At 39.7% G+C, this 25,860-nt stretch overlaps 2 protein-coding genes across 5 annotated transcripts in view; one reads left to right on the top strand and one right to left on the bottom strand.

The window, feature by feature from the left end:
- Window positions 1-1,203: 1,203 nt before the first annotated feature.
- CASP8AP2 (caspase 8 associated protein 2) lies at window positions 1,204-22,189 on the bottom strand. Of its 3 annotated transcripts, XM_027644945.1 has the most exons (11): window positions 22,042-22,189; window positions 20,778-20,853; window positions 19,547-19,627; window positions 18,161-18,261; window positions 16,981-17,055; window positions 15,768-15,883; window positions 12,233-13,234; window positions 10,695-12,187; window positions 6,779-9,713; window positions 5,148-5,247; window positions 1,204-3,813 (listed from the first exon to the last, which is right to left on the bottom strand). In XM_027644945.1, the coding sequence occupies exons 2-11, from the start codon at window positions 20,824-20,826 to the stop codon at window positions 3,757-3,759; spliced, it is 6,009 nt and encodes a 2,002-aa protein (XP_027500746.1). In that variant the 5' UTR covers window positions 20,827-20,853; window positions 22,042-22,189; the 3' UTR covers window positions 1,204-3,756. The 3 variants fall into 3 exon arrangements, with proteins under 3 accessions (XP_027500746.1, XP_027500743.1, XP_027500745.1); XM_027644942.1 differs by having other exon boundaries at window positions 10,695-13,234; XM_027644944.1 differs by lacking the exon at window positions 22,042-22,189 and adding an exon at window positions 21,644-21,689 and having other exon boundaries at window positions 10,695-13,234.
- Window positions 22,190-22,600: 411 nt separating this feature from the next.
- MDN1 (midasin AAA ATPase 1) overlaps window positions 22,601-25,860 on the top strand; it is a 95,736-nt gene continuing 92,476 nt past the window's right edge. For both annotated transcript variants that reach the window (XM_027644910.1, XM_027644911.1), the window contains exon 1: window positions 22,601-22,754. In XM_027644910.1, the coding sequence (XP_027500711.1) occupies window positions 22,650-22,754 (105 nt within the window). In that variant the 5' untranslated portion in view covers window positions 22,601-22,649. The remainder of the gene's footprint in view (window positions 22,755-25,860) is intronic.

Here is a 25,860-nt window from a genome sequence, read left to right as displayed (position 1 = left end):
CCATTCCATGTACAGTGTACCCTCTCTAGAAACACCTTGGCTTATTAAAAAAGTCACCTCACTTGAACTTGCCCATTTTTCCATTTTACTACAGATGAACATTACTGTTACTACAGGTACTAACTTGTACCTTCTGTGGTCTAAACCAGGAAGGATAGCTGCAGTTCTGGACAGGACTAATTATCAAAGACCACTTAATTAATTTAATTACATAATTAATTTAATAATATGGATAACTATGTCCCAGTTCACAAATTCAAACCACAGGCCTCTTTAGTTTAACAAGAGCTGTGCGACTTTCTTTCTGTTACAGTATTTCTCTGTTTTCTTTAATTCCCCATATCCTCTCTTGTGATTCAGATGGGTTTGCTTTTGGTGGCACAGCACAGTACTTTCAAACTCTGATGGGAGAGGCTGTGCCAGTAACCACTGAAACTTTATTCATCTTTCCTATCAAAGCCAATTTTGCTCCTGAAACAGCTCCTGCCCGATTTAATAGATTCTTCTAAGAAATCCTTAAACCTGTTTCTTGGTAGGCTTTATTACTGCTGTCTCTCTTCACGAAGATAAACTGCTAAAGATTATTCTGCAGCTGATTTTAGAGTGAAGACAGTTAGAGGAAAGCCTTAATAGAAATAGCTACAGGTTGCTGGAAAGCCTTAACAGAAATAGCTACAGGTTGCTGGATTGACACCTAAGAGAACTGCCTTTAGTTAAGACAACTGTTGTATGTACACCATTAGCTGCCAACAGACATGCCTTAGAGAGAATCCCTCCAAATTCAATACCCAGTGCTCTATCATTTCACTATTATGCACATCTTCATAAACCCTGCTATCTGAATTTCCACTCTGGAAAAGTTTTGAAACTCGCATCCTTCAAGTTTTTAAATGGAATCCCGTAATGTGTGCTGGATAAAAGCAGACCTATTCTTCAGTAGCAAGTTGGAGTAAGACTCTCAAAGGGCTGCCAGCTATACTTTTCCAGTGAAAGGCCTTGGATACAAAAAGGTCTTTTTCCTTTTTAATACTCCATTCAACATTAACTGAACATTTCTAGAAAAAAATTTAAAGTTGTAGGTCCTAATTTGTAAGTAGTTAAAGGTTTTATGCAGTTTGTGCAACTGTTTAATTTCTGATCCAGTCCTATCCAGTAAGAAATCAGCAGTAGTATTGAGAGCAGTAATTACACCAGAGCAGCAGCTGAGGAGTTTCATGTTTATTGGCCAGAACATCAACACAGCTACTCATTTATACAAACTAACAGAAGTTTAATGCTGCTTCACAGCCTGTGTAGTTGTCAAACCATTAGCCAACAATTCTAGAAAATATTTTCATTTACCTGAGGTTCCACAAAGAAGACTGCAGATTTACATACATTTTGCATATATGTATCGAAATTCTTGTTGGAGAAATAAATTACAAACAATGGTAGAAAACCACTCCAAGCCAACCTTTGTTCAAAAAGAACACGTGTGTGAGTTTTACAGTTTTATTTTTTGCATCTCCCTTACCGTAAGCAAACTATTTAGTTTATACAAAATAAACCTGTAGTTTTATATAGTTAAAAAAATCATCTTTGGCTAAACAAAGCTCTATTTTTATACACGTATTTATATATATATACAAACATCAGATATTTTACAAGACCACATAGGAACCTGTACATATAGTTACAATAGAGAGAACATTAAACAAGTTTCATACTTTACAAAAAAGGAATCCAAGTCAGACTCAAAACAGTCAAACCCTGTCCCCCATCACCAATACAGATACGAAAGTAGGTAAACACAGACAAGGAATAAACAACTTTGTAATAAAATACTGCCTGCTTTTTCGAGGCAGAGAGGAAGCACTTAAGTGAAGTGACTTCCCTCATTGCCTTCAGTACTGTGCACATGTTGATTTCTAAGGATATGGTTAAAAGAGTACTCTTAGTAGAGTCTGACTTTTCTACAAATATGAACAGTGCTCTGCAAACTGACTATTCTGAAAACAGTTTCAGCTAGATTTAAATCTCCAATTAATAAACAACTGCCACTTAACTGTTTGTTAAGAACAAGCATGGGTAGGTACACCAATCCCCCCTGAAATCACCAGGCACTGCCAGCATAGCATGGAAGGTGAGATTTGATCATCAAAAGCAAACATTTTAGAAGGAAGCAAGTAAGATGGAAGACTGCCAGAACTGACATCATCACCTACTTAAGTCATTCCTTGTAACAATTTCCAGAGCACTGCCTAAAATGAAGACAACGCACTGTTTGGCAGCATAACAATCCATTCCACAGGTCACATTTACAATACTCCAAAGGGGTTACTGACATCATCACTGACAAATTATATGACAGTTTATTAGAAAGAGAAGTCTGTCCCATTAGTTGGCAGAGGGAGCAAAAAAAACATGCTGACATTGAAGAAATAGTCATTGGACTCTGAAAAAGAGCCAATTCAATCCAAGTTGAAAGGCAATGCACTTAGGTGGGGCTCTTAAATGAAGTCTAACTAAATAAAGAATAAAACCTCAAAAATCAATGAATTTATAAAACAAAAACATTTGCAAACTTCCAGGAATGTTTCTCAGGGAGAATTAAAAATAATCCTTTTAGAAATTTGGGATAAAACAGCAATACGTATGAGATGTGTATATACACACACACACACACACACACACACACACACTCTCTTTAGGTATGTTCTAGTAAAACTGGAAACAGTTATAACAAACTCCTTAAAATAGAACATAATGAATTTTTAATACACTAAACAATTTGTAAAGATAGATACAATTGCTGTCAAAACATGCCAAGTTGACAAGCTTTTGAAACAGCTTGTTTTTATGGAAGTTTTGCTCTGGTTAGCAAGAATAAAGTCACATTCTATAAAACTGTAAAGGTCTGTTTTTAAATTAATTTTTAAAAGAAAATCACTTCTCAATTTTAATTTTTTTTTTTTAATAGAACAGAATGTTTATTATGTTGAAGACCTAAATTAAGTACCTCTCCCAGATGTAATTTGGAGCAGTAAAACATAATGGGCTTCGCAGCATAGCGTTCATGTAAAATAATATTTATGCTACTCTGCAAACTGACTATTCTGACAACAAATTTAGTTAGATTTAAATCCCCAATAAGTAAACAATTGTCACAAATGTTTGTTAAGAACAAGCAGCAAGATCCATCTATTCCTGAGCATCAGAATTCAACTATTAGATAAGCAGCTTTTGGAATCATGGTTATCACTGCCCTGTCTTATTTTAAAAGAAAAAGGCCTCACTTCTTAAAATACGTTCCAAGGTAACCAGGATGACACACCTGTCATTTTCCAGGATTATCTACCAATTTGATTCCAAACCACTCTAACTTTTTAAGATCACAGTTTGACGTCAACCAGTGCAGCACTTTGGCAATCGAAGCAAAAGCCACCACTTTTACTTGACTGCACACCCTTATCTCTGCTTACAGAACACATTTAACCAACCAGAGATGTCACCCCCTTGAAATGATGCTGCTCCATTTGTATGAGCCCATTCTTTCCTGGTCGCTTTGTTTGTGAAGTTCCCGCTGTGGTACTCTGTTAAAGAACTTCAGAGAAAACACAGACAAGTAAATAATTAATAGTGCACCAGATTTACCCAATTTAGTATTCTGGCTTGGATATCTGTCAGTAATCCCATTGCATGAATGCAGTGGTTATGGTCCATCGTTGTAGGTAACAGGAAGTAAGCCCTGTAATCGTGAAGCAACTTGGTGTGACTTTACTTGCACTTGGATTTCTTGAACAGCTTCATTAACTGCTTGAATCTTTCTGAAACCTAATGGAGACAAAAAGCAGACATACCGTTAAGGCCTCAGATTTCCATACCTACCAAGACAGATTCATCTGACAGCATAAAGTGTTTTAAGGCCATCACTATTTTATTTGCTTCCAATTAATTTTAGTAGGAAAATTGTAAGAGCACCATTATTAACAGATTAACTGGATCTAGGAAGTCTTCCTATACCTTTGACACCTGAAATGGCTCTAGCTCTCTGTGGTTAACCTGGAGCCTAACTACTGGTTTAACACAGGTTTCCCTACAAGGAGTTAAAAAATGAAGGCCTCAAAGTCAATGAGCCTAGAATTTTGCAGGTGTAACCGTGTGTAAGATTCAAATGTAAGGACAAAAGCTTATTTTGTACTCCACAAAAAGCACAGTTTATTGGTTATCTTCTACCCTCTTGCACAACTGTTGCTTCAGGCATTTACAGCTCATTATGGAGTAATGTTCCTTCTAGGGATTTTACAAAACTGGTCTGTAGATGAGAGTCAAGCATCTTTTTGTTTAGCATAGCTACACCTTACATAGAGAACTCATTCAACTCTAAGGATTTCTTATTGCTACAGGCATATTGCTATAGCATATGGACTATCCACCAAACAGCTAACTGGGAAGAGTGGTATAAATGCAGAGATAACACTGTTTTATCCAACCAGCCACCCCAACAGCTTCTAAACCTCCCAAAGACCCTGCAACCACACAATACAACCTCCTAAAAGCCAAATCCCAAGCATGCAGGATTTCCTAACTTAGTAAAATGGAGGTTTCTCCCTTTTTAGATTTGCAGGATACAGATTAAGAGAGCCATTCAAGACACGTACAAAATTATATGTAAACCCCTCTGAAAATATTCTACATCAATTTGACGCCTATATATTTTGAAATTTCATAATTAAAAAGTGCATGAAAAAAAAGCATTTTCATTAAAAAAATGCCCTTTCTGCACAATCCTGGTACTTTTTTTTTCAGCTCTAATTTTAATACTTTTCTAATTTATTAAATGTGTGCAAAGGCTTTGAACCTCTCCAAATTGTCTTTCTTTATCTAAGAGGTGATCCAACAATAAACCATCCTGTTGTTCCTGGCTTATGAGTGGTATCAATCAAACAGGTACTACGGAATCCCTGGACCATAATATTCCTATAATGTATATTTTTAAGTCACAGCTGGGAGAATCTAAGATTCTTATTTTTCCAAGAACCCCCTCAAGAGAAGACATCAGGAAAAGACAACTCCAAATGTGCAGAAGACCTCCAGAGATTTTTGTTCAACTGAAATTGTAAACACAGGCCATTGCTGTTATCAAATATAAGAACGATATCACCTACCTGATTTGGGCTTTTGTTCAGCCTAGTGGCCAAGGAAACAAAGGTTTTGCTTGATGGTCCCTTTCTCTGACATTCCAGTAAAATTTCTCGGTCATCATTTCTACAGCAAAAATGCATTTTTAAAATATTAATACACATAGCTGTGTACATGCACACAAATAAAATAATACATACAGGCATATAAAAAGTTTTGAGTATATCCAAACCACAGAAAACAAGTTAAAACAGCAGCAATGAAGTTACAGAGCATCCTCTCCTCTACCAGCACAGAGAAACAAGAGTTAGTACAAACAAGTAGTAGTGGAGATTATGCTCCACAAATAGGAAGGGTGGGATTATTATAATACAGTTAGCACCAAGCCAAAGCCAAAGAGTTTTAAGATTCTAAAGCAGACACTTAAACTGGAATTGAAAGGAACTCATAAATTCAGCAGGGCTCAGTGGTTCCCAGTGGACTTGCCTCAGTTTGCAAGGCTAAACAGCAGCTTTCACCTATGGCCTGCTGCCATTCAAAGATTAACCAGAGAGGTGTCTGACTTCTGTAAGTGGCTTACTGTAACAAACATACTCAGAGTACATCTATTGTTCACAGAACCAGGAGGTCAATTCTTTAATATGTGTCACTGATTTGCTGTTTGTCTCATTAATGAATTTAGGCAAAACGTATAGACACAGTCATTATATTCGGTTGAAAGCTGTCACATTCCAATAAATGATATTTAATTTCTTCCATTTCAAGGAAAAATGTAATGACTACTTATTTAAATAAAGTTGGGGTTTTTTAGGTATTGTTCTAAGACAGACAAAAACTGTGACACTGAAAACCTAGTCATATTCCTGAGGAAAACTGTAACAGTCTCTTCCTACCTCATTGGTTTGTACGTTAAAAATCAAATTAGCTTTTGCTGTCTTTTTTTCCATGAAGGAGGTAATTTTCTTTCAAAATGCTACCTAGAAACTTACTTCATATCTGAACTATAGTTTAGAAAAGCCTGTTCTGAAAATTTTAGAAGCCCTTTATAAAGCGCTGATTGTATTGAGTTGTAGCAAGAATAGCAAAACCTGCCAACTACAGTTTCTTAAAAGTAAGAATACACCACAATAATTTTGCATGCATTTTCAACCCATACAGTCATTTATCACCCACATCCTGCTAATTGGAATATATGGGTTGAATTGTTGACTGGTACATTTCCGCAGATTAAGCAGCCTAGACCCCAAAACAAAAAACTGCTCTCAAGCATTTTAAGTGAAGGAAATCAAAGACCTCCATCCCCTATCAAGCCTGGTTGGAATTTTTGGACAGTAAAAATATGGGCAGGGGAAATAAAAAGTACAGACAGTGCAATACAGTAGGTCTTGTTATTTGTTAAGGCATGTAAGCTTTAAAAAGCAAAGCAAAGAGGACACTTGCTTTGGGAGATCTGGGTAAGTGATGGACATCAATCTCACAGAGCCATCCTGCATAGATAGGAGGCTCCCTCTCCACTATTCACAGCAGGATGTAGAGCTACTAAATAACTTCAGTCATTGGCTAAATATCCTTGTCTTCCCTCCTTCCAGTATATCACCTAGGTTAAAAAAAACCCACAAACAACTAAGCCAATCAAACAGATCAAATCAGAAATTACCTTGTCCAGGAAACTACTACCTCTCCCTTCTTTTTAATGATGTTTTTGGCATACAGGCTAGGTGATGATGGAGATGAAACCAAAGGAGAAGAGTCATTGTTCTGCTGCAGCTCATTCTTCTTATTGGAGCATTGTTTGGGAGGTGAATTTATCTCTTCAGACTTGACATCACTTTCATCGCTCCCCTCACCTCCTGAGTCAGTTTCTTTTCGTTGCCTTTTTGAGTTGGAATTATCTTTGACAGCCTCCTTTTTCCTCTTTTTACTTGTTTTATTATCTATACTTATCTGGCACCCTCCACCAGTCTTTGAAGTGGGTTTTATTTCAAGATTACATTTGCCTGCTACAGTCTCATTGGAAAGCTCTTCTGTTAAGTCTATAGACGCATCGAAGCACTCTTTAAGTTCTTCCTTTTTATCACTGACTTCTGGGTTTCCTGTAGAAGTTGCCTGTGTCCCATTATCTGCTCTGGATTCCACTGCATGACATGAAGTTCCACTGACAATATTGTCTGCTAAGGTTATGTATGACTTCATGCTGCAGTCAGCAGGAAAAGAAGCTTGAGATCTAACATGCATTTCATTTACATTTTTGGATACTTTCAACTTGTTTGCCTCAGATTGCTCAGAACTTTTATCTGGGCTTTCAGTGTCGCAGCTCTCTGTGTTTGAGGGTCCAAGCAACCCTGTAGTTTCTTCCTTTCCAAAGCTATTATGTGACTCCTTCAGAACCTGAGGTAAGGCACCATTTTGTTCGTGTTCAGCCCAGACATGAGGCAACTGATCCATCTCAACCACATCTGGTTTGACAGTTTCTTTCACAGTGGCTGCTGTTGCACTCTGACTGTCCCTTTCTTTTCCCCCAGTTCTTATTTCTTCTTTTCCAATCTTTGTTAAGGATGCCTGCACCTCCTTCGCTGAAGCCATGTGATCAGATGCTGGTGAGGCAGATGGCATTGCACGCCTAATCTTTACAATAAAATGATCGTTGGATTTCTCCATGATTACTGCTTGCATTGGAAGGCTGGGGCGACACTGAAAACTGGGAGCAACAGGCCGACTTGTCCATGATGATGAACAACTTGATTTACTGCTAGAGTTATCCGATTCTAAAGCCAAATGAATGTCTTGTTCAGTGGCATCCTCCTCTCCAAGAAGCGCATCTTCACTGTAATGTGCACTGACAACACCCTCAGGAGTTGGGCCAGAATTATTCTCAGGTTTTAGGAAGCTGAGGTGAGCATCTGATTTCAAAGGTGATGGAATAGTTAAAGAAACAGCCAAATCTTCAAGGAGGATAGAAGAAACACATAATTTATTCTTCTGTAAATTGCATTCATCTTCTTTGCATGAAGCTGCATTTGCAGAAACCTCAAACATACAGTTCTCATCCAGCACATCTGGATCAACAGGCATATGAATCCTGGATGCTAATGAGGGAGCTCTTACAGGTGAAACAACAGTCCAGTTAATATCCTGTTCTGGTTTAGATTCCACACATGCCTCCTTTGGAGCAATCTCCTGCCCCAATTCTGCAGCATTACCTCTGCATTTCTGACTGCCTAAAAACTGTTTTTCTGGAGTCCTGAATTCACATTCATTTCTGTTGATATTGCCACCATTTTTTTCCAAGAGATCAGAACCTTGTAATAAGCTTTTGAAAATTTCACCCATTTGAGCATCACTTACAAGATTAAATGTAAGACTGGATGCTTGTTGTTCTGTGAGAAGCTCATAACTAAGATCAGACTTGTTAGCATCTCTGGATAGCTGGAATCCTTCCTTTTCATATTTAACAGCCTTCAATGGAGTAAGAGTGCCTTGCAAACTATTCTCTTTAGAGAGGTGCACTTTCGCTTGAGAATTCCTTGTGTTATCAATGGAGTTAAGACATTTTGTAAAGGCAGTTTTTGGTGCACCAGTTTTATTTTTCTCATGGTGACACTTAGGTTGTTGATAATCCACAATCTGCTTTGAAGTGATATATTCTTCAGGCTTTTGAGAACTGTCTTTCAGGGACTTTTTTCTTGATCTCTGCACATCATTTTTAATCTTGTGGTTTTGCTCTCCTGCCCTTTCAAACTTACTCTCCTCACTCCCATTTCCCACATCACATAGCTTTATTATAATTCTCCTTATCTTTTCAAATAAGTAATCAAGCTGTTCATCTACAAATTTCCACAACTGTTTTTTCATATCTGACACTTGCTGTTCAAAAAGACGGTCCACTATTGCATTCTTTTTAACTTTTTTAAGTTTGGACTCTATAATATCACAGATATTCAATTTTAATGTATCGCCTAACGTACACATCTTGGAAAAGTTCAAGTATCTTATTAATGCTGTAAAATTTATGATCCCAGATTCTATAATTCTGTGAAAATGCTGAACTGGGAAGTGTACCTTGAACTTCATGTAACTTTTCCTCATCTGTTTTCGTACAGCTCTTAGCATCTGCATGATTTCTTGTATATTTGAAGGTTCAACAATAACATGAACTATTTTTTCAAGACAAGCAATGCTCACAGTTTTGTTCTTCTTAATATCCTTTGAAGATCTGACTTTGAAAGTCTGACCTTTATGCCTCTCTCTGTTCTTCTCTGTGCTTACTTTCACAGAAACAAATTTTCTACTATCTTCATTGCAACGCACAGTTTTGCTATTTTGATTCTGTGGACTGCTGGTCAAATTTCGTGTCTCAGAAGAAGATTTTGGTCCTGACTTTTCTGTATTTTGAGAGCCTCTTTCTGGTTTAGATTCTTCTTCATCACTACTTACAATTTCTCCTTCTTCTATTTCATCTGAAGAGATACTTAGCTGAGACTCCACCTCTAAGTGTTCATCAGACATGCTAATAGGCTTCTGATTTTCTTTGTTTACCTCCTTTGACAAATTCTTTGATGGACAGATGACAACCGTACTTTCAGGAATTAAATCTATAAAAGAAAAACAATTTGCTAATCATCATAAAGAATACAATTATTAAACAGATATTTTTCTTCTGTAAACGGACTGTTCAGACCTGTTTGTTTGAAACTGGCAGGAAGTTTGAGCTATAACAAGTTTGGATGGTTTGCTTCAGCAGCTGCTAGTTCAAGGGATTTTTTTGAGTTTTAAAGGGCAAATTGAGCTTTATTTTGAGCAAATTTTCAGCTTTAAAGGACCTCAGCATTTCACCACATGAATTATCTCAAAAATACATCAATTGAAAACAGAAAAATATAGCAGTTTCCATCAGTTTTGAATTTCTTTCCATTTAGTTTAACAAGTTCTCTGAACTCTGCACAAGCTAAATTATAACTGTCACACAATTATGGACTAACATCTATATACAATATGTGGCTTTTCTTTGAACAGTTTCACAATGAAAATACAATGAGAACAAGTTACCTATTAATGTTTTAATAATCCTGCAAAGGATTATGGTCTGAAACATAAGAAAACAGATTTCAATGCCACCCTACCATTCCTCTTCCAGTAAGAAATTTAAACTTTCAAGCTACTCTCAAATATTCTCTTCAGTTTTCTCACAAATGTTTGAAAGAATATGATCCTAAGTAACTTTTGCCTCCATAATTTCAGAGAAAAACCTAACAAGATCTACTCAAAACTAGGCAAAATTAAGAAACCTATATGCACTTTTCAGTAAGTTAATACAAAACTCTTATTTCAACCAGTCATCTGTCAGTAGTGACTAGCTCCAATTTTTACAGCATGAATATTCAAACGGCTACAATCTTGGCTGCAACATGAAGTGGTTCCACTACAAAAAAAAAGGGACCACAGAAACATATGCAGCTTAAGAAGAAACAATTTATATTTTTGAGAAAGGAGTTAAAAAGAGTAATTTTTGCTTTCCATGAGTGGATCTTCTAAGCCTTTATGTAAAAGAAATTAGAACATACACATATGAATACCTTTGTTATAAGTCTTCACAGGGCCTTTACAGGGACTTTCCATCCTTACTGGTTTAGTCAAAGGGCGCACTGGACTGTTCAATGGGCTGATTGCCTTCGGAATATACCTCAAGTGATTGAGATCAATGCTCAGTATTGAGCTGTCATCATCAACAGGAATTGGGTTAGTTTCCCTCTCTTTAGTTACAGGACACATCTCACCACTGTGAGAAGATGCTGGTGCTGTACTGATATCAGCTAGGTCTCTCTCTAGATCACAAGTATTCTGATCAACCAGTGGTTCATCCCTATCAGTTATCATAGTTCTGTCCAGTGACTGGGATGTACTCATACTAATTTTGCAGATATCCTTTTCCTCAGTGGGATACTTAACACTTTCAGCAGCCAAGTTACCATCATCCCTCATTACTTGCATTAAAGAGTCTAGTTTTGTTTCACTGATACCATCTGCAACATCAGAGGACTTCAGGTCACCAGAACTTCTGGCTTCTGATTCATCTAAGACAACATTTTGAGAGCCATGTTGGTCTGCAGAGCTTTCTATGTCAGCAGCTAGCCATATTTCATCTTCCTCTTTCTTCCCTGCTGCTGACTCTGGAAGGGCTCCCATACTTTCACTGGTAGGTTCAGGTTGTGCGACTTCTGGTGCTGGTACATTACCATCCTGCATCACACCCACCCCTGTCCCAGGCAAGTTTTCACACTCTGTCACACTCCCTGTCACCTCCAGGGGCAAAGATACAGGGTAGTTCAGCCCCATCACTGCCACTGCTGTTACTGAGACTTCTGATTCAACCAGATCACAAGCCTCTGCAGTTCCTGACAATGTGACAGCCTGCACCACATCAGGAACCAGCACCTCTGCTGCTCCTGGCAAGACCTGGGGCTGTACCTGACCCACTTCTGCTTCTGGTACGGTTTCTGAGATCGGTTCATCAGTTGCCCCTGCTGGCAGCATTGCAGACTGTGCTGGATCTGCTGCTGTGACTTTCGAGGCTTCATTTTCAGAACTGACAGAAACAGGCAGTGCTGGTTCCATGTTGCTCTGAGCTTCACTGTCCAGAACTTGCAGAGTTTGCTCTGTGGGATCACAGCCTACGGGGTGGGTAGAATGCAAGAGTTGTGCTTGCAGTGTGAGCTCTGTTCCTCTCTCATCAGCGGCCTTTCGAAAAGGTGTTTTAAGTCCATCTGTTGCAGAGAGACATTGTTTCTTATTAGGAGAAAGAGTTAAATTTAGCTTTTCCATAAAGCTAAGTTTTAAGTCTTTGTTTTTTGTCCCAGTGTGGTTATCTTTAGTTTTGGGAACTTTATGGTTTTTTAAGCTATCTGCTACTGTGGATGTTTCTTCCAGCTTATAAAATTTGTTTCTCTCACTTTTTGTAACATTTGTACCTTTCTTGGAGTCTTTTACAGACTGGTGAGAAAATTTTTTTGCAAGTTTTTTTTCATTTCTAAAATGCCTATTTTCATCTTGATCCTCTCTTTCTCTTTTCCTTTTTTCTTCAGTTTTTTCATCTTGATCCTCTCTTTCTCTTTTCCTTTTTTCTTCAGTTCTGTGTCTTTCTGATTTGGAATGTGCTGTTTCCCATTCATATCTACTACTGCTTTCCTTCAAGCGTCCATATTTATGCTCTCTGCTGTTGGAATTAGAAGGTGAAGTTCTTCCTTCTCGAGAGGTATGATCATCCGTTCCCCTGTCTCTCTTGCTGTCAATACGTTTTACTTTTCTAGACTCTTCCAGACGACATTTACGTGATTCATGAAGACTCTTTGAATGTTCATTCTTTGAGTGTGGACTGCTCCCCCTTCCAGACCTCCTTGGATGTCCTTGCAGCTTTTCATTTGGTTTATTTTTTTGGCCAGCATGCTTTTCTCCTTTATCATGTGTTTTAATGTCTTTTTTTAATGCATTTTGTAATCTCTCATCAGCATACAATTCACCTCTTGTTTGAAATCTCTCTTTACCAGCTGTTTGTTTCTCCCAGGAAGAAAAACCTCTTTCTACTCTTTTTTCTACACTTGGACTACATTTGAGTTTGATGCTCTGACTTTTTTGTTGCAACTCATTTTTACTAGCCTTCTCTGAAAGGGTTTTCAGCTTCTGTTGAAGATCTGAATTCCCCTCTTCACTGTCACCATCATTCCCAGTGCTCTGATGTACTTCTCTTTTGTATTTGCCGACATTTCCCCTACTGCACTGTTCATTACTTTTAATGTCTTTTCTTTCCTTTCTGTTATCCTTGTTGGAAGCATGGTCATAGCTCAGTGGACACATACGAGTATCATCATTGCAGAGCTCTTCAGGAGGGTATCTCAGCAAATATGGAGTGTTACTTTTTTCAGAGCCAGACTTCCCAGTGTCTGCATTATAAGCTGAGTAAGTGTGGTATGTATCTTTTGAACAGTCACTTTTCATTCTATGTTCCATCTTTATACTGTCATCTAAATCAGAGTGTCTGAATTTGGAATCGTTTGGTTTAGCTGATCCTGGAAGGTATGTTCTGGTGAAAATACTTCGATGATTGGGAAATTCTGCTAGCCTGTTTATAAAAAAAAAAAAGAGTTGTTTATGTTATTTTTGAATTTATTTATATGTAACTAAAGCTGAACTGCAATGAACCCGTATATCTCTAAAAATTGTTAACACTTTCAGTTTCAATTCGGAAAAAAATGGGGGAAAAAATGGAAATTTAATAATTTCCATTAGCACACAACAAAAGAATATAATTTATACACATATTTTCCAAAGGAAATTCATCTAAAGAAAAGGCAAGATTTGTGGAAAAATGCTGTACTGGGCCTAACTAACCATTTCAGTAACTCTAATTAGTATTTCATTGTCCAGCATTACAAAGAGCTTCCCTCCAGAAAAAAAAAAGTTGATCTTTACAGCATTAGTGATTTAAAATAATAATAATAATTTAAAATCCAGCAATTCAATTGTTTAGCATTTGTTAAACTGGCAACCAAAAGAACAGGTATAATGTGACTGTCCTCACTCTACCCAGTAAGCAAATATAGTACCATCCTTGGAAGTTGCTGCAAGCTACAGAAAACAAGAAGTAAATTAAGATAATCAAGCCTTATCAAGGCCACATGCTACTGCTGAAAGGTCGTCATATTAAAAATAATTAAAAAAAAAATCAATTTAAAAAGGGCACACGTAGCCTGTATGGCCTAAACTTTTACTCCTTACTAATGAATGCATCAGTTACCTCACTTCTAAAAAAAACAAACCCAAAACTCCCCACAACAAAACCCAAAAAAGAAACAGATGCTTTTCTACTGTATTCAACAAAACATTTCATTAAAATAATGTGATTAAAGACAATGTCAACCTTCTTATATACTCTCCACTACAAAGAAAGAATGAGCGCCTAATTCATACAGAAGGAAACAGAAGTAAAAGTTACACCAACAAATGACGGCAGCAAACCATGAAATGTCTGGCTCCATTTTAGAGTCAAAGATGAAGTGGCTGCTACACAGACATTTAGTTTTGGCCTGAAATTCTACGATGATTCAGCATCCAGTCATAAGGATTCAATGCAAGTGTAAAATAATTCCATATTTTTCTCCAATACAAAATGGGGTTGGTTTTGATTTATAAAACTGAACACTTCCTATGGGCCAATACAGTAAATTTAAATTTGAAATGAACAGCTTACAACTGGCTCTACTCCAAAAATGTGACATTGTGATGTGAACTGAGAGTTGAACACAAACAATGTTGCAGCTGTTGGAACACAAAACCCCTTTTTATAATTCTATTTAATTGAAACTGATAAGTTTTTGCTGTGCTTTAGGCTGGCTATTAAATCTATATACATGTTTGATTAATGTAATTGTATCCAAGTGGTGTTCATTTGGTGTTGTGAGATTTTTCTAATAGTTGGGTTTTGGGGATTTTTTTAGATAAGCACTAACAATTCCCTCAGAGATATTAACTCTGAAATAGTCTTCACAGACAGGTGTATTGTTTAAGATAAGGTAATTTATTATAAACCATGCAGCGGGTATGGCATGTTTCTAAGATCTCAAAGTGCTACTTTATCCACAATTTTCCAGGATGGATGTTTCCAAAATACTCAGATTAAATACCTTGTTCATAAATTTTAATCACCATCAGATTATATTGCAATTTAACTTGTAAAGTATTTAATGAGGTTAAATATTCAAAACAATTAAGCATTTTCCAAACAATTTCATTTAAAACTCAGAATACTGCACTCAAGTGTGTGAAAATGACAACTATTGCGTCAAAGCCAATCACCTGAAAGAATTACACAAGTTAAAACCTCTTGACCTCCATCAGATAGTGTCTGGTAATTTTCAGTAGTTAGAAAAAAATAATTGCATTTAATATGCTTATAGCCTTTAGCACAGTAGTGTCAAATGAACCTTCTTTATGACACCTTTTGGCACAAGAAAATATCAAATGGTCAAACTAAAATGGTCAAATGGTCAAACAAACCAATGATGTGTCACACAAGTGACAAGTAGGTGATCTTGTGACAAGGTAGGGGTTCTGAATCTTGGACACTTGCTCTGGATTCATGTGGTTCAGAGGCCATACTCTCAGCTACTCTCCCATCCATACTCTACCGTTTTCAAGTCCTTGCAGTAAGACCAGTAGCACACAGAAATAACCAAGAATTCTCTAGTTGCTATCCCCCACCACTGGAGACAGGGATTTCCTATCTTGACATAAAAACATTATATAATCTACTTACTTTCACTTGTTGTCTGAAAAGTTGCATGGAATTCACGTCTGAGGCCATAAAACAGACCAGTTTTGAAGCTGAACTGTGTAAGACAGTATCTGCTTTGAAACATTCATGCAAATGGTCAGGCTTTGGATTCCTTTATGGTTCTTAATTAGAAACCAAAGACCTCATCAGGCAAAGAAGATCTTTACGTATTTCCTCTGACTGTAATAATTTTAAACCACACAATTATTTAATGAGTAATGGTTTTTTTCATTTTTTTTTTAAATACACACAAAAATTGCTAACAAGTATATAAACATGATCAGACAAAACCCATGTTTTCAGTTCCACTGTCTATTTGTACCTTTGATGGAGATGACTGATTTCTTCATCCTTACGGTTAATTTCCACTCTTGCTGTTTTGATAAGGGCTGAAATATTCTTTTTGAGGGCTTGGTTTTCATTCTGTAGAATGACATTCTATTTTAAATGTATACAAAACAGACAGCAAAAGAGAGAAGAGAAAAAACAAGAATTAGCTTGGGTATCCAAACATGTAATGAAAAACAGTGCAAGTCAACCACTAGAAAAACATCCCACCCTTTGCAAACTGACAGTAGGATGTTTACAAACTCTTTTGGAGAAGTCAGAATTATTGAGATCCAAAGAAGTTTGTGTTTGTTTTTTTTTTTAACATCACTCACATTTACGCTCATGTTTATGTTCCTGGTCATTATTTAAAATGTCTTACACAATTTATTGCTTTCCTGGTCACTACGTCAAATGAGAGATGTAGCTTTTAAGCACTTTCGCAGAAATAGGGTAATTGTATTCCTTTCAAGGTATCAAAATCAACTTTGGGTATTCTATCATTCTAAAATTTCTAGATATGATGTTCTAGAACCATAACTGTCAATCCTGAAGATAGTCCTTTCACTTGTTAATTGTCCGCAGCAAAGCCTGCTCAGAAAGGTTGGACAAGTTTTGCAGAAAACAATACAGAAGTGTCACAGGGCAGCAGCTGTTTACCATTGCAAAGCATAGAACCTTTAGGACTTATCTGTAATACACAGTGGAGTACATTGCAGAATTGCCTCAAATAATCTATCTCTGTAGAATGGCACAGCATGGGAACACTAGCTCAAGTTGAAGAACAGTTCAGATTTATCAAAAAGGCACTATGTCCAAAGCAACAGACATCCTCTTCCAGTTCTAGTGATAGCTGAAGCACCTTTGCAACCCGTTCCCTGGTGCATTAAAAAAACAAGAATACTAGATACTTTTCTGACAACTATTCATTTGACAGGTTTCTTTTCTAATTAAGAAGACGGAATACAGCTTTTAAGCAAATAAAGTCTTACTGCACCCAACATCATGAAACAAACAAATGTCCCTACTGATTTTGTCAGTAGGCTATCCCAGCAACTATCCTAGGCAGACCAAGCTCGTAGCACCTATAGGGATGCTCTACCAACCACACATGGATCAAGTCTGGAAAGCATGAAACTGCCCTCTCAAAGCAACATTCAATTTTCTTTACATAAATCTTGACCACGTTTCCCTCTGAACTACAGTACCTGCGCCTGTATTTCTTTAAATTTCTTCATCAACTCTTTAATTTGCTGCTGACATTTTTCATATTCAGTCTGCAACTGTCAAAGAGAGAAGAATTCACAGCACAGAAGTGCAGAAAATGTTAATTATAGAGAAAACTTACATCTCTACATTTATAGTTAGTTAACACAGTACTGCATATTACACAGCTCTGTTTTTTACCCAAAAGTAACATATTAAAGCCATATTTAAACAAAAGGCTCCAATTGGTATGCAGGTCTCTAAACCACCACAAACACTCAGATAAGAGGAAATCTATGTCTGCTTGCCAAACAGTAATAAAGAATAACAGGAAGTCATATTACTGTGAAATTAATGACATCATTATCAAGGAGCAGGAGTTCTGAGCACCAAATAGATGGGGACTTGCTTCTCAGATTTTATGTAACACAAAACAGATAAGGAAAAACACAACAAAAAGTTACTACAAACAAACTTGGGCTGCAAAGGACACGATCCTGTTAAGATCACAAAATTAAATAAAATAAATTTGGCATGAGTTCTTCTTTAAAATTAGATAGGGACGAAGCTTTCACAGAAGAATGGATATCTTCCATTCAGTCAACTGCTCTCAAACTTTCAAAGTGACATCACTCAGTAGACTTCTGGATGTTTTGCTCCTGCTTCTTTTAACATCTGTGGATGTCTGCCCCTTTTACGCTGTTTAAATGTGTCTTATGGGCCCGAAGAGGTGGTGCTCCAGAAGTGAGTGTTCTGTTGATTTGGTAGAAGCAAATGGCTATTCTCAGTCTCAAGGACAGAATTTAAGATAAATCTATGACCTGTCTGCTTTACTCTGGTAAAATTTGCTGGGAGAAATGTCAAGACTAGCTTTGTATCAGACATCTGAACAGATACTTGACTAGAGGAAAATTACAATACGTTTTCCCATAATGTAGCTGATACATAAACTGCGTGCAAAGGATGCTACGTGAGAACGGACCATGTTACAGAGTGACAGATTCACTTATTCTAATGGGCTTGTTGACATAACAGTTTATTAGCACAGTCTTGGTTTTACTTATTTAAAAACAGTTTGCCTATTTAACAACAATGTGAGCATGCTGACATTTTCTGTGTTTCACACAAGAAAACTTGGAACAAAAAAAACCCAAAACAGATTTTTTCTACATTAATACATACCTCATCATAGGATGCTTTCTTTGCAGTCCCTTCTTCAATTAATATCTCATCAAATAAATTTAAGCTGATTCTAGATGGAGTAGAACTTGGAGCAAGATTGTCTGTATAAAGAAAATTAATTACATAAGGATAAAGGTATTTTTCTAGTCACATTGCATTGTGTATGCTGTTCTATGCTGCCTGTGCATTTATTTTGTTTTTACTTTTTGTACTCACAAGGTAACAACACACAAAATAAAGAACTATTAGATGCTTATGACATATCATGTTGCAATAACATACACTGAGATTTCTTCAGATAATTGTCCATAAGTGAAATGAAAGTGAAATGAAAAAAACAAAACCAACCAATAACCCAACACCCAACCACCCCAATTATTTAGATAACAGTGCTTTTTCCTCAAATCAGCCTGTGTGCTCTGTTCAGCAAATATGCATAACTGACAAGACCTGGCTTATGACACCTCTGAAATACAGATTCATTTGCAGAGAAATAAATGAAGTTAGCTATCCAAGCTGTGCTCCAATCCTTTGGACAATACCATAATGTAAAAAGTATTAACACCACACTGCAAGAGGACATACAAACAACATCTTATCCGTACAGAGCAAAAATCTCACCACTCCTCTCTTCAAATTCAAAAAAACCGAGGTCCTTCAGAGCTGGACTATATAGACTGTTTTCACTGCATTTTTATTCCTTCTTCTGGCTTTTACATTTACTAAACAACACATCTCCATATGTGAAATACTGACTTAAGAAATGCAAAATGCAAAGCAAGGAAGATTATATAGATGCTTTATGTCTGTAGGGTATAGCCCTCCCATAAAAATTCAATGGTCTTACAGCAGTAAGGTCAGTAGAGAAATAATTGCTTAAATATCAGAAACGGTCTTCCATTGAACAGCACATTAAGGTTCCTAGCAAAGAACATGCTGGGTTCATTTTTTTCTTACCTTCAAAGAAGGGAAATTAATTTACATTACCATGTCAAATTATTTGGAAAATAACAAAAGGTTAAAAGGGTCTCCTGAACATACTGTATCATACAAGAAGTATGTTTTGGATCTCTCACTGGGGATTTAGTGATCAGTGTCTGTTTGATCTGATCCAAAAGCTTACAAAAACACAAAGGCTTTTTTCCAAGCTAAAGTGTCCTATATCAAGCCCAAGCCTCTTAAAACAGCCAGTATCACAGGAAAAACATCTTTCATTCATTCAGCAAATAGATTTAAGAATTCTGTGCTCCATTAATACAGTCTAACATATGTCTTGAATTTTAACAAGTAGTTCAAAGCTAAAACCACTTGCTTTACTGGAAATCAGCCTAAGAAGCAGAAACTCTATAATGCTCCAAGCCAAACAGCAAGACACAATCAACCTACCAGAAACCGACAAACTGCTGTCCAAGCCATCATAAATATCCACTGAGCTGTCGTCACCTTCCTTGAAGGGAGAAGCTTCAGCTAAAGCAATGAAAATAGGAAAAAAAAAAAAAAGGCCAAAGTAATAAATAATTTAGTAAACTCCAACCTCTACCTTTCCCATAAAGAAGGTGTAGCTGTGATCCTAGACCAGTAGAGCATAGTAAAAGTAATAGCACAGAGCAGTAAAAAACAAGGGAATTTTATCCAGTAATCTATTGCTACTGTGGAGTAAAGATCTCTAGTCACCAGGGAGCAAAGACAATCTTGTAATATCAGTCCCTAAATACAAAAACTGTGCACAAAGCAAATTATATGGTTTTAGGTACAAATAAATTTTAAAATTATAAATTAAATAAACTTGATCTAAATTTGAAATCGTTTTCTCGAATACACTGAATACAAAAGCTATACAACTAAAACCCAAAAGAACTGATATGATAAAACCAGTACTGTTAAAAGAAACATCTCCTGCTAAAAAGAAAGTACTGTAGCAGTCTGTTATCATAAGTCAAACAATTTGCTTTAGTATTGCCATCTACTCACACACTAACCCTTTTCGGACCGCGGCATTAACTGGTTCTGTAAACGTATTTTAATCTAAATCTCCTCAGTCTCTGTTTATGTCTTTTTCCAGTGCTTCTTATGAGTCTCATCTCCTCTATGGGAACCTCTCTAGTTCTGCAACAAACATTATTTCTATAAAGAAATATGTCAATATCCACAGTCCTTCTGAGGCTGGGAATCTCATAAATATGTGTTAAATCAACCAACTGCGGAGATGGAAATAACGCTGGAGCACCTTGATTACTGGTACTACACCAGATGATAACACATAGCCTCTTACAAACAGCAAACAAAAGAGCAATTCCCCTAACTGTTCATATGAAAGCTTCACTAAGGTACAGCAAAGAGTAACTTATACACCATGAAACACAGGGGAGAGACCAATTCAGACACCCCCTCAAAACATTCCAGGAATCCAAAGTGCACAGTTATGGTTCTAAATACAAACTTTCTAGGGATGAGGCTTAAAATGATACTCTGCCACAGCCATTTAATTATAGTTGAAGCTTACCAGTATTTGTCTCAACTTTAAATTTATTTTTAAGTTATTTTTGGACCTATCTATTTTCATAAATCTGTTTGTATTAATTCCCTGCAATCCAGAAAGTAATCCAACACATCTTACCACCGTAGCGGATATCAAACAGTCCCAGTCCATCCTCATCCGCTGCCATGATACAAACTCCCTATGGCTTCCCCATCTACGAGTAAAACATCAGAGCAAAGAGAACCGATTAACTGGCAATTTCAGAATAACAACAACATAAACCAGAAGCACCTTGAAATAAGACATTTACACCTGAGCTGCCCGTGGCATTTCTTCTTCAATAAAATCCAACACCAGAATGAGAAAACTCTTACATCGAGAGAACAAAATGCATTTTCAAGTATGAAATTATCTGTTCTTCAAATAAGCATTCTGAAGACACTTAGCTGTATCTTATAGCTCCTATAAAGAAAATCTGACATGAAAAGAAGCACTGTATTCTATGAGCAGGTTACCTGAAAGTGCATCTTAACCAGTCAAAACAATCTGATTCGATAATCCCAATTTCTCCTCTACTGATCATTTAAGAGTAACTTCCCCTTGTCTGACATCGCTAGTCAAACCAGTAACGAGCAGAGGCAGGCGGGATGGAGAAGGAGGATGGGACATTAGGAGGGGGCAGGATGAGGGACAGCGGGGGGTGGGGGTAGGAGCGGAGCAGTGCTGAGCAGTGGCCAGGCAGTTCAGAGGCAGCGGCCCTTGCTCACTCCTCAAGCCTCGCCCTCCCTGTACGGGCGGGAAGGGACTCCCGCCCGTCCCAATTCCCGCCACGGAGGAAATGCTGTAGACCTCTGTCGCGGCCCCCACAACCCCCGGCGGCCCGGGGCGGCTGTGTCCGGAGTGGAGGGGCCGGCGCAGCCCGGGGTGGGCATGGCCACGTCGGGCTGTGCCGTGCCGAGCCGAGCCATGGGGCGACCCCGGCAGGGCAGGGCCGGAGCACTCACCGGACTCCACCGCCGCAGCTCTCGCCGCCGCCGCGGGTGCCGCAGGCCGGGTGGGGGCGGGGCCAGCGGCGGCTCCAGCCAACGGCTGCAGCCGCGCCGCGCACTCGCCGCCGTTACGTCTCCGGGACCCGCCCCCGGCCCGTGCAGTTGGCGCCAAAGTGTGGCGCGCGCGGCGGCCGCGCCCCGCCCCCTGGGCCACTGCCCCGCCCCCCGCAGCCCCGCCCCGGCCCCGATCGCGCGCCCCGTCCCCGGCCCGGCACCGGGAAGCCGTGCGCTGTCCCCGGCGGGGCGAGCCGCTATCGCCCCGCCTGCGCCAGCCCGGAGATGACGGCGCTGTGAAGGCTGCGGCGGCCGCAGGACGCTGCCGGGGCAGCGCCGCACGGCACACGCGCGCTCACCTGGTGCCGCTCCCCGCTGCTGCGGCGGGGCGGGGGCGAGGCAGTTGCGGCGGCGCTCCCGGGAAACCCGAAGTTCAATCCCGGCGGCTGCTGCTGTCGGCGATCCCGCTTCCGAACCCCTGCAGGGACATCGTTACCGCCCGCGAGCCGCGCGGGGGCTCCGCGAGCGGCCACGGCCGGACAGGGCACCGGGGGCGTAACGCTCCTGCCGCCCGAGCCGGAGCTGCCCGCCCGCCCTCGGCCGCCTCCGCGACCCACACCGTGACCCAGATTTAAAGGGCTCGCGGGCGGGCGGGCGGATCCAGCGGCAGTTGGCTCTCTGGGAAGCAGGGAGCGGGACAGGGAGAGCACAGGACCACCGCAACCGCGCGAAGGCGGGCTCCCAGCGCCCCGATCCAGAGAGACCGCCCGCTCCACTCCCGGACGGACCTCGCGGCTGGGGGGCGGGGCGCACGCCGGGAGCTGTAGTTCGACGCGGAGCACGCTGGGAGCTGTAGTTCGGAGCGGGGGGCGGGGCAGAGCTGCGCTTCCCGTGACGGAGGCCGGGCGGAAGTTGGTGCCGCCGCGCCCGCACGTGCCGCGGGAGCGGGAGGAGCGGGGAGAGGAGGATGGCGGCGGAGGACTTGCGGTTCCGCCTGGCGGAGCAGCTGCAGTTGGTGGCGCACAGGAACGAGAAGAGCAGCGCAGAGCTGAACAGATTCCTGGCAAAGCAGGTGGGAAGCTGGGCAGAAGTCCCCGAGCACCCGCTCTCCCTCCGGGCGGGTCTCGCGGGGACCGCCGTGGAGGGGAGGGGGGCACCGCGCTGCCGTCTCCTGCTCCCCACCCCGTGCCGCCATCTCCGCCCGGCAGCTTTGTCTGCTGCCCCTCCGCCCTGGGCCGGCCCTCGGGCGGCGGCGGAGCCGCTCTGCGGGAGCGAATCCCCGCTCTCTACCTGCCCCTTCTCCTCCCTACCCCTCTTGTGGTGTCTTGCCCTCCCTGCCCCTTTCAGGAGTGTAGTCCGTGAGGCAGGTCCTCTCCAGTCCCCCTCCCGAGTGGGCATTTCGCCCTGCATTTAAAATTTTCTGTGTCTTCCGTGTCCTTTAAGGTGACTCTGGAAGCGTGATAGCGAGAGGTGGGATGTTGTTATAAAGCACTGAGACAGTACTAGTGCCTACCCTGATGCTATTTGCGTGTCTTCTTTAATTACCTTAAAACTGCACGTGGGACACGTGGGATAAAAAGGCGGAGAGGTAGATTTCCTAGGGTTTGCTTCGAGATTTTTTTTTAATCACAGTCTCACAAGTTGTAGGGATGCTGGAAACATGGTCCTTTATATTCACTTTCATGCTTTGGCTGCCTGAACTCTGAAAAGCGCACCTGAGTTCTAGGAGAGTTGAGGCCAATCTCTTTTGTATCTCTGAAATCTTTGAAGAGATGTAATAACAGGATAACAACACACCAGATGTTGTTCTATTAATATGTTTTGTGATAAAGTTTTTGAAACCCCGAAATTGTGTGCACATTTTGGGGCTCAAAGTCCAAATTTCTCTTTTGAGTATCTAGGAAATTTCGCAGTTGTTTGAAGATGAAAAGTCTAAAGTATCATATTTTTTCAGAATATTGGCTTTTAGTCTGGATTGCTGTCTCTTACTTATGGTTGGGGAAGGCTTTCATCCTGGTAGTCAAGGTTCTTTGTTGGTAGACAGATGGCTCTTTCTTCTGTCGCTGCAAATCACAGGATCAAAGTAAAATTGACACGAATATATATTCCTGAGATGAAGAGTTGATGCTAATTGGTGGGAAGCAGTGATGAAGGGTTGCTATCCAAGAAAAAGAAACAGCTGAGAAATAGAGCCGGGGACGATGTGGATACATGATGCAGCAGATAGAGCAGTGAACCAGAAGTGACTCACCGAGAGCTGAGATCGGGAAAGAGATCGTGCCCTTTCCCTTCTGGTGACTGGAGATACACTTCACGTTTAAAAGTCTTGCTAGGTGGAAATTATTAAGTAGTGATTATATAGAGGGAGTCTGGAACAGCATGTTAATTAGCAATTATGCATCCTTTTGAAAAAACTGAATTGCTGTTTGCAGGCTTGGGAAGCTACAGATCTAGGATTATGTTAGGTTTATCTTGCCAGTAAACAATCTCCGTCTTCAGTTGTCATACCTGATTTCCTACAAGTTACTTCATATGTAACCGAGGAAGCATGCATTCTGGAAACCCTTTGCCCTGCAGCTTCATTATGTCTTTCTGGCAACTTATTTCTTCAGTATTACATAATGGAATAAAACTTACTCACAACTGCTAAGTAAGGAACAGTCTTGAGGTTCATAGTAAGATGCTGTTTAATGTGTTGATGGAAGGTCTTGTTTCATTGCTTGAGTTTGTAATAGAATTAGAGCCTTTTCTGTAGAGTATTTGTATATAACTTAACTCTGCAAAGGTACAGCAACTGTCTGTGCTCTTAATGAAGAAAATAGGATGAAAAGCTCTCTAAACCAGTCTTTGTTTCCTACCTTACCGTTTTTGAATAGTTTAAGCGAACTGTATAAGCAGTAGGGCTCCACAGACAGCTGTAATGTGCTTTTGGTTCTTTGGTGTGCCACCAAAGGTGTGTCAGGAAGTCTTCCTGCATAGAATTTTAGGTGCAGTTTTTTTGCGATGTATATATTTTGACTCCCTGTGGTGGTGTAATTTCAGTAAAAAAGTTCATTGCTGTGAAGGTTAAAATGCCATTAGGAATGGAGCTTTAGTGCAAAAATATCCGTATTAATTTCTGCCCTTTGCATCTACCACTGTGCATATATGGAAAGATATAAATCAAAAAAACTGACCCTTTTTGATATTTCTTCTGTTTAGTCTATGAAACCGTCTTAAGTGGACTGGAGATCTCAAGCACACCATTCTTAATTTCCTTCTTTAATTCGTTGGTGGTATAGCTTGGCATCCTTCATTTTGCCTTCCATTTTGCAATGTAGCAGTGAAAATTATCTTTTCGTCCTTCAGTCTTAGCATTTGTTATTGATAAATGCCTTTATTCATTTATATTAATAAATGTAGGGAAAAAGAGGTGACCTACCTGTCCCAAATTCACAAAGCTACTCATTTGCTGTCAGAAAAATGTCCTGGCAACCAAGGCAGACCTTTTCGTTCTCCTAAAATATGACTTCAGCTTTTTATTTAAAAGACTAATTAGGCTTTACATCATGTAACATTATAAATAAGGGAAGATGTGTTGCACTTTTGTTCCATCCTGGGCTGTATTGTCATCTTTTGCATCTAGTTTTTGAAGAGTTGGGATTTTTGGGAAACAGCCTGTTAGTGATACAAAATCAAAGAGAAAGTTCTTGAGGGAGAGATCTGTCCAACCCTGTCAAAGACGATGTGCTGGGAGAGGTATAGGAAGTTCCAGCTTGTGCTCCTTGTGAGACTGCATATCCCCTCTGCTTTTTAATTTTTTTTCTTGAAAAAGCAGGCTAGTGCTTTGCTTCATCTTACTGAACTGGACAGCTGCCAAAAAGAGTGGTGCTGCTCTGTTTTCTTTTTGCCTGTTCCCAAGGCCAAGCCACACCTGTTTGTTGCTTCTCTTGTTTTGAACCCAGTGAGCCTGCTGATATGAAAAATCCATTCAACTTTCTCACCCAGTGGAAGACTTTGTAAGTAGGATTAATTTGGATAATCTAGCAAAATTCATTGCTGTACAGTCATACAATGATAGAGCTGTTGTGTGAGGGAACAGAGACAAGAACATGTGTTCCTGTGTTGGAGGGGAAGAAAGATATCCCTTGCTTTCTCTTATGCCCTCCCACTCTTCAGAAGCATCCCATTGGTAAAGA

This window comes from Corapipo altera, unplaced genomic scaffold (genome assembly GCF_003945725.1).
Source record: "Corapipo altera isolate COAL_440 unplaced genomic scaffold, ASM394572v1 2, whole genome shotgun sequence".
NCBI lineage: Eukaryota > Metazoa > Chordata > Aves > Passeriformes > Pipridae > Corapipo > Corapipo altera.
This window is presented reverse-complemented; position numbering and strand designations above follow the sequence as displayed.

Excerpts from the sequence above, each read along its gene's own strand:
- CASP8AP2 (XM_027644942.1), bottom strand. The coding sequence starts at position 20,826 with ATGGCAGCGGATGAGGATGGACTGGGACTGTTTGATATCCGCTACGGT. Across the intron at positions 18,262-19,546 it reads CAGCAGTTTGTCGGTTTCTG|ACAATCTTGCTCCAAGTTCT; the intron begins GTAGGTTGATTG and ends TTCTTTATACAG. Across the intron at positions 3,814-5,147 it reads TGAACAAAAGCCCAAATCAG|GTTTCAGAAAGATTCAAGCA; the intron begins GTAGGTGATATC and ends TGTCTCCATTAG.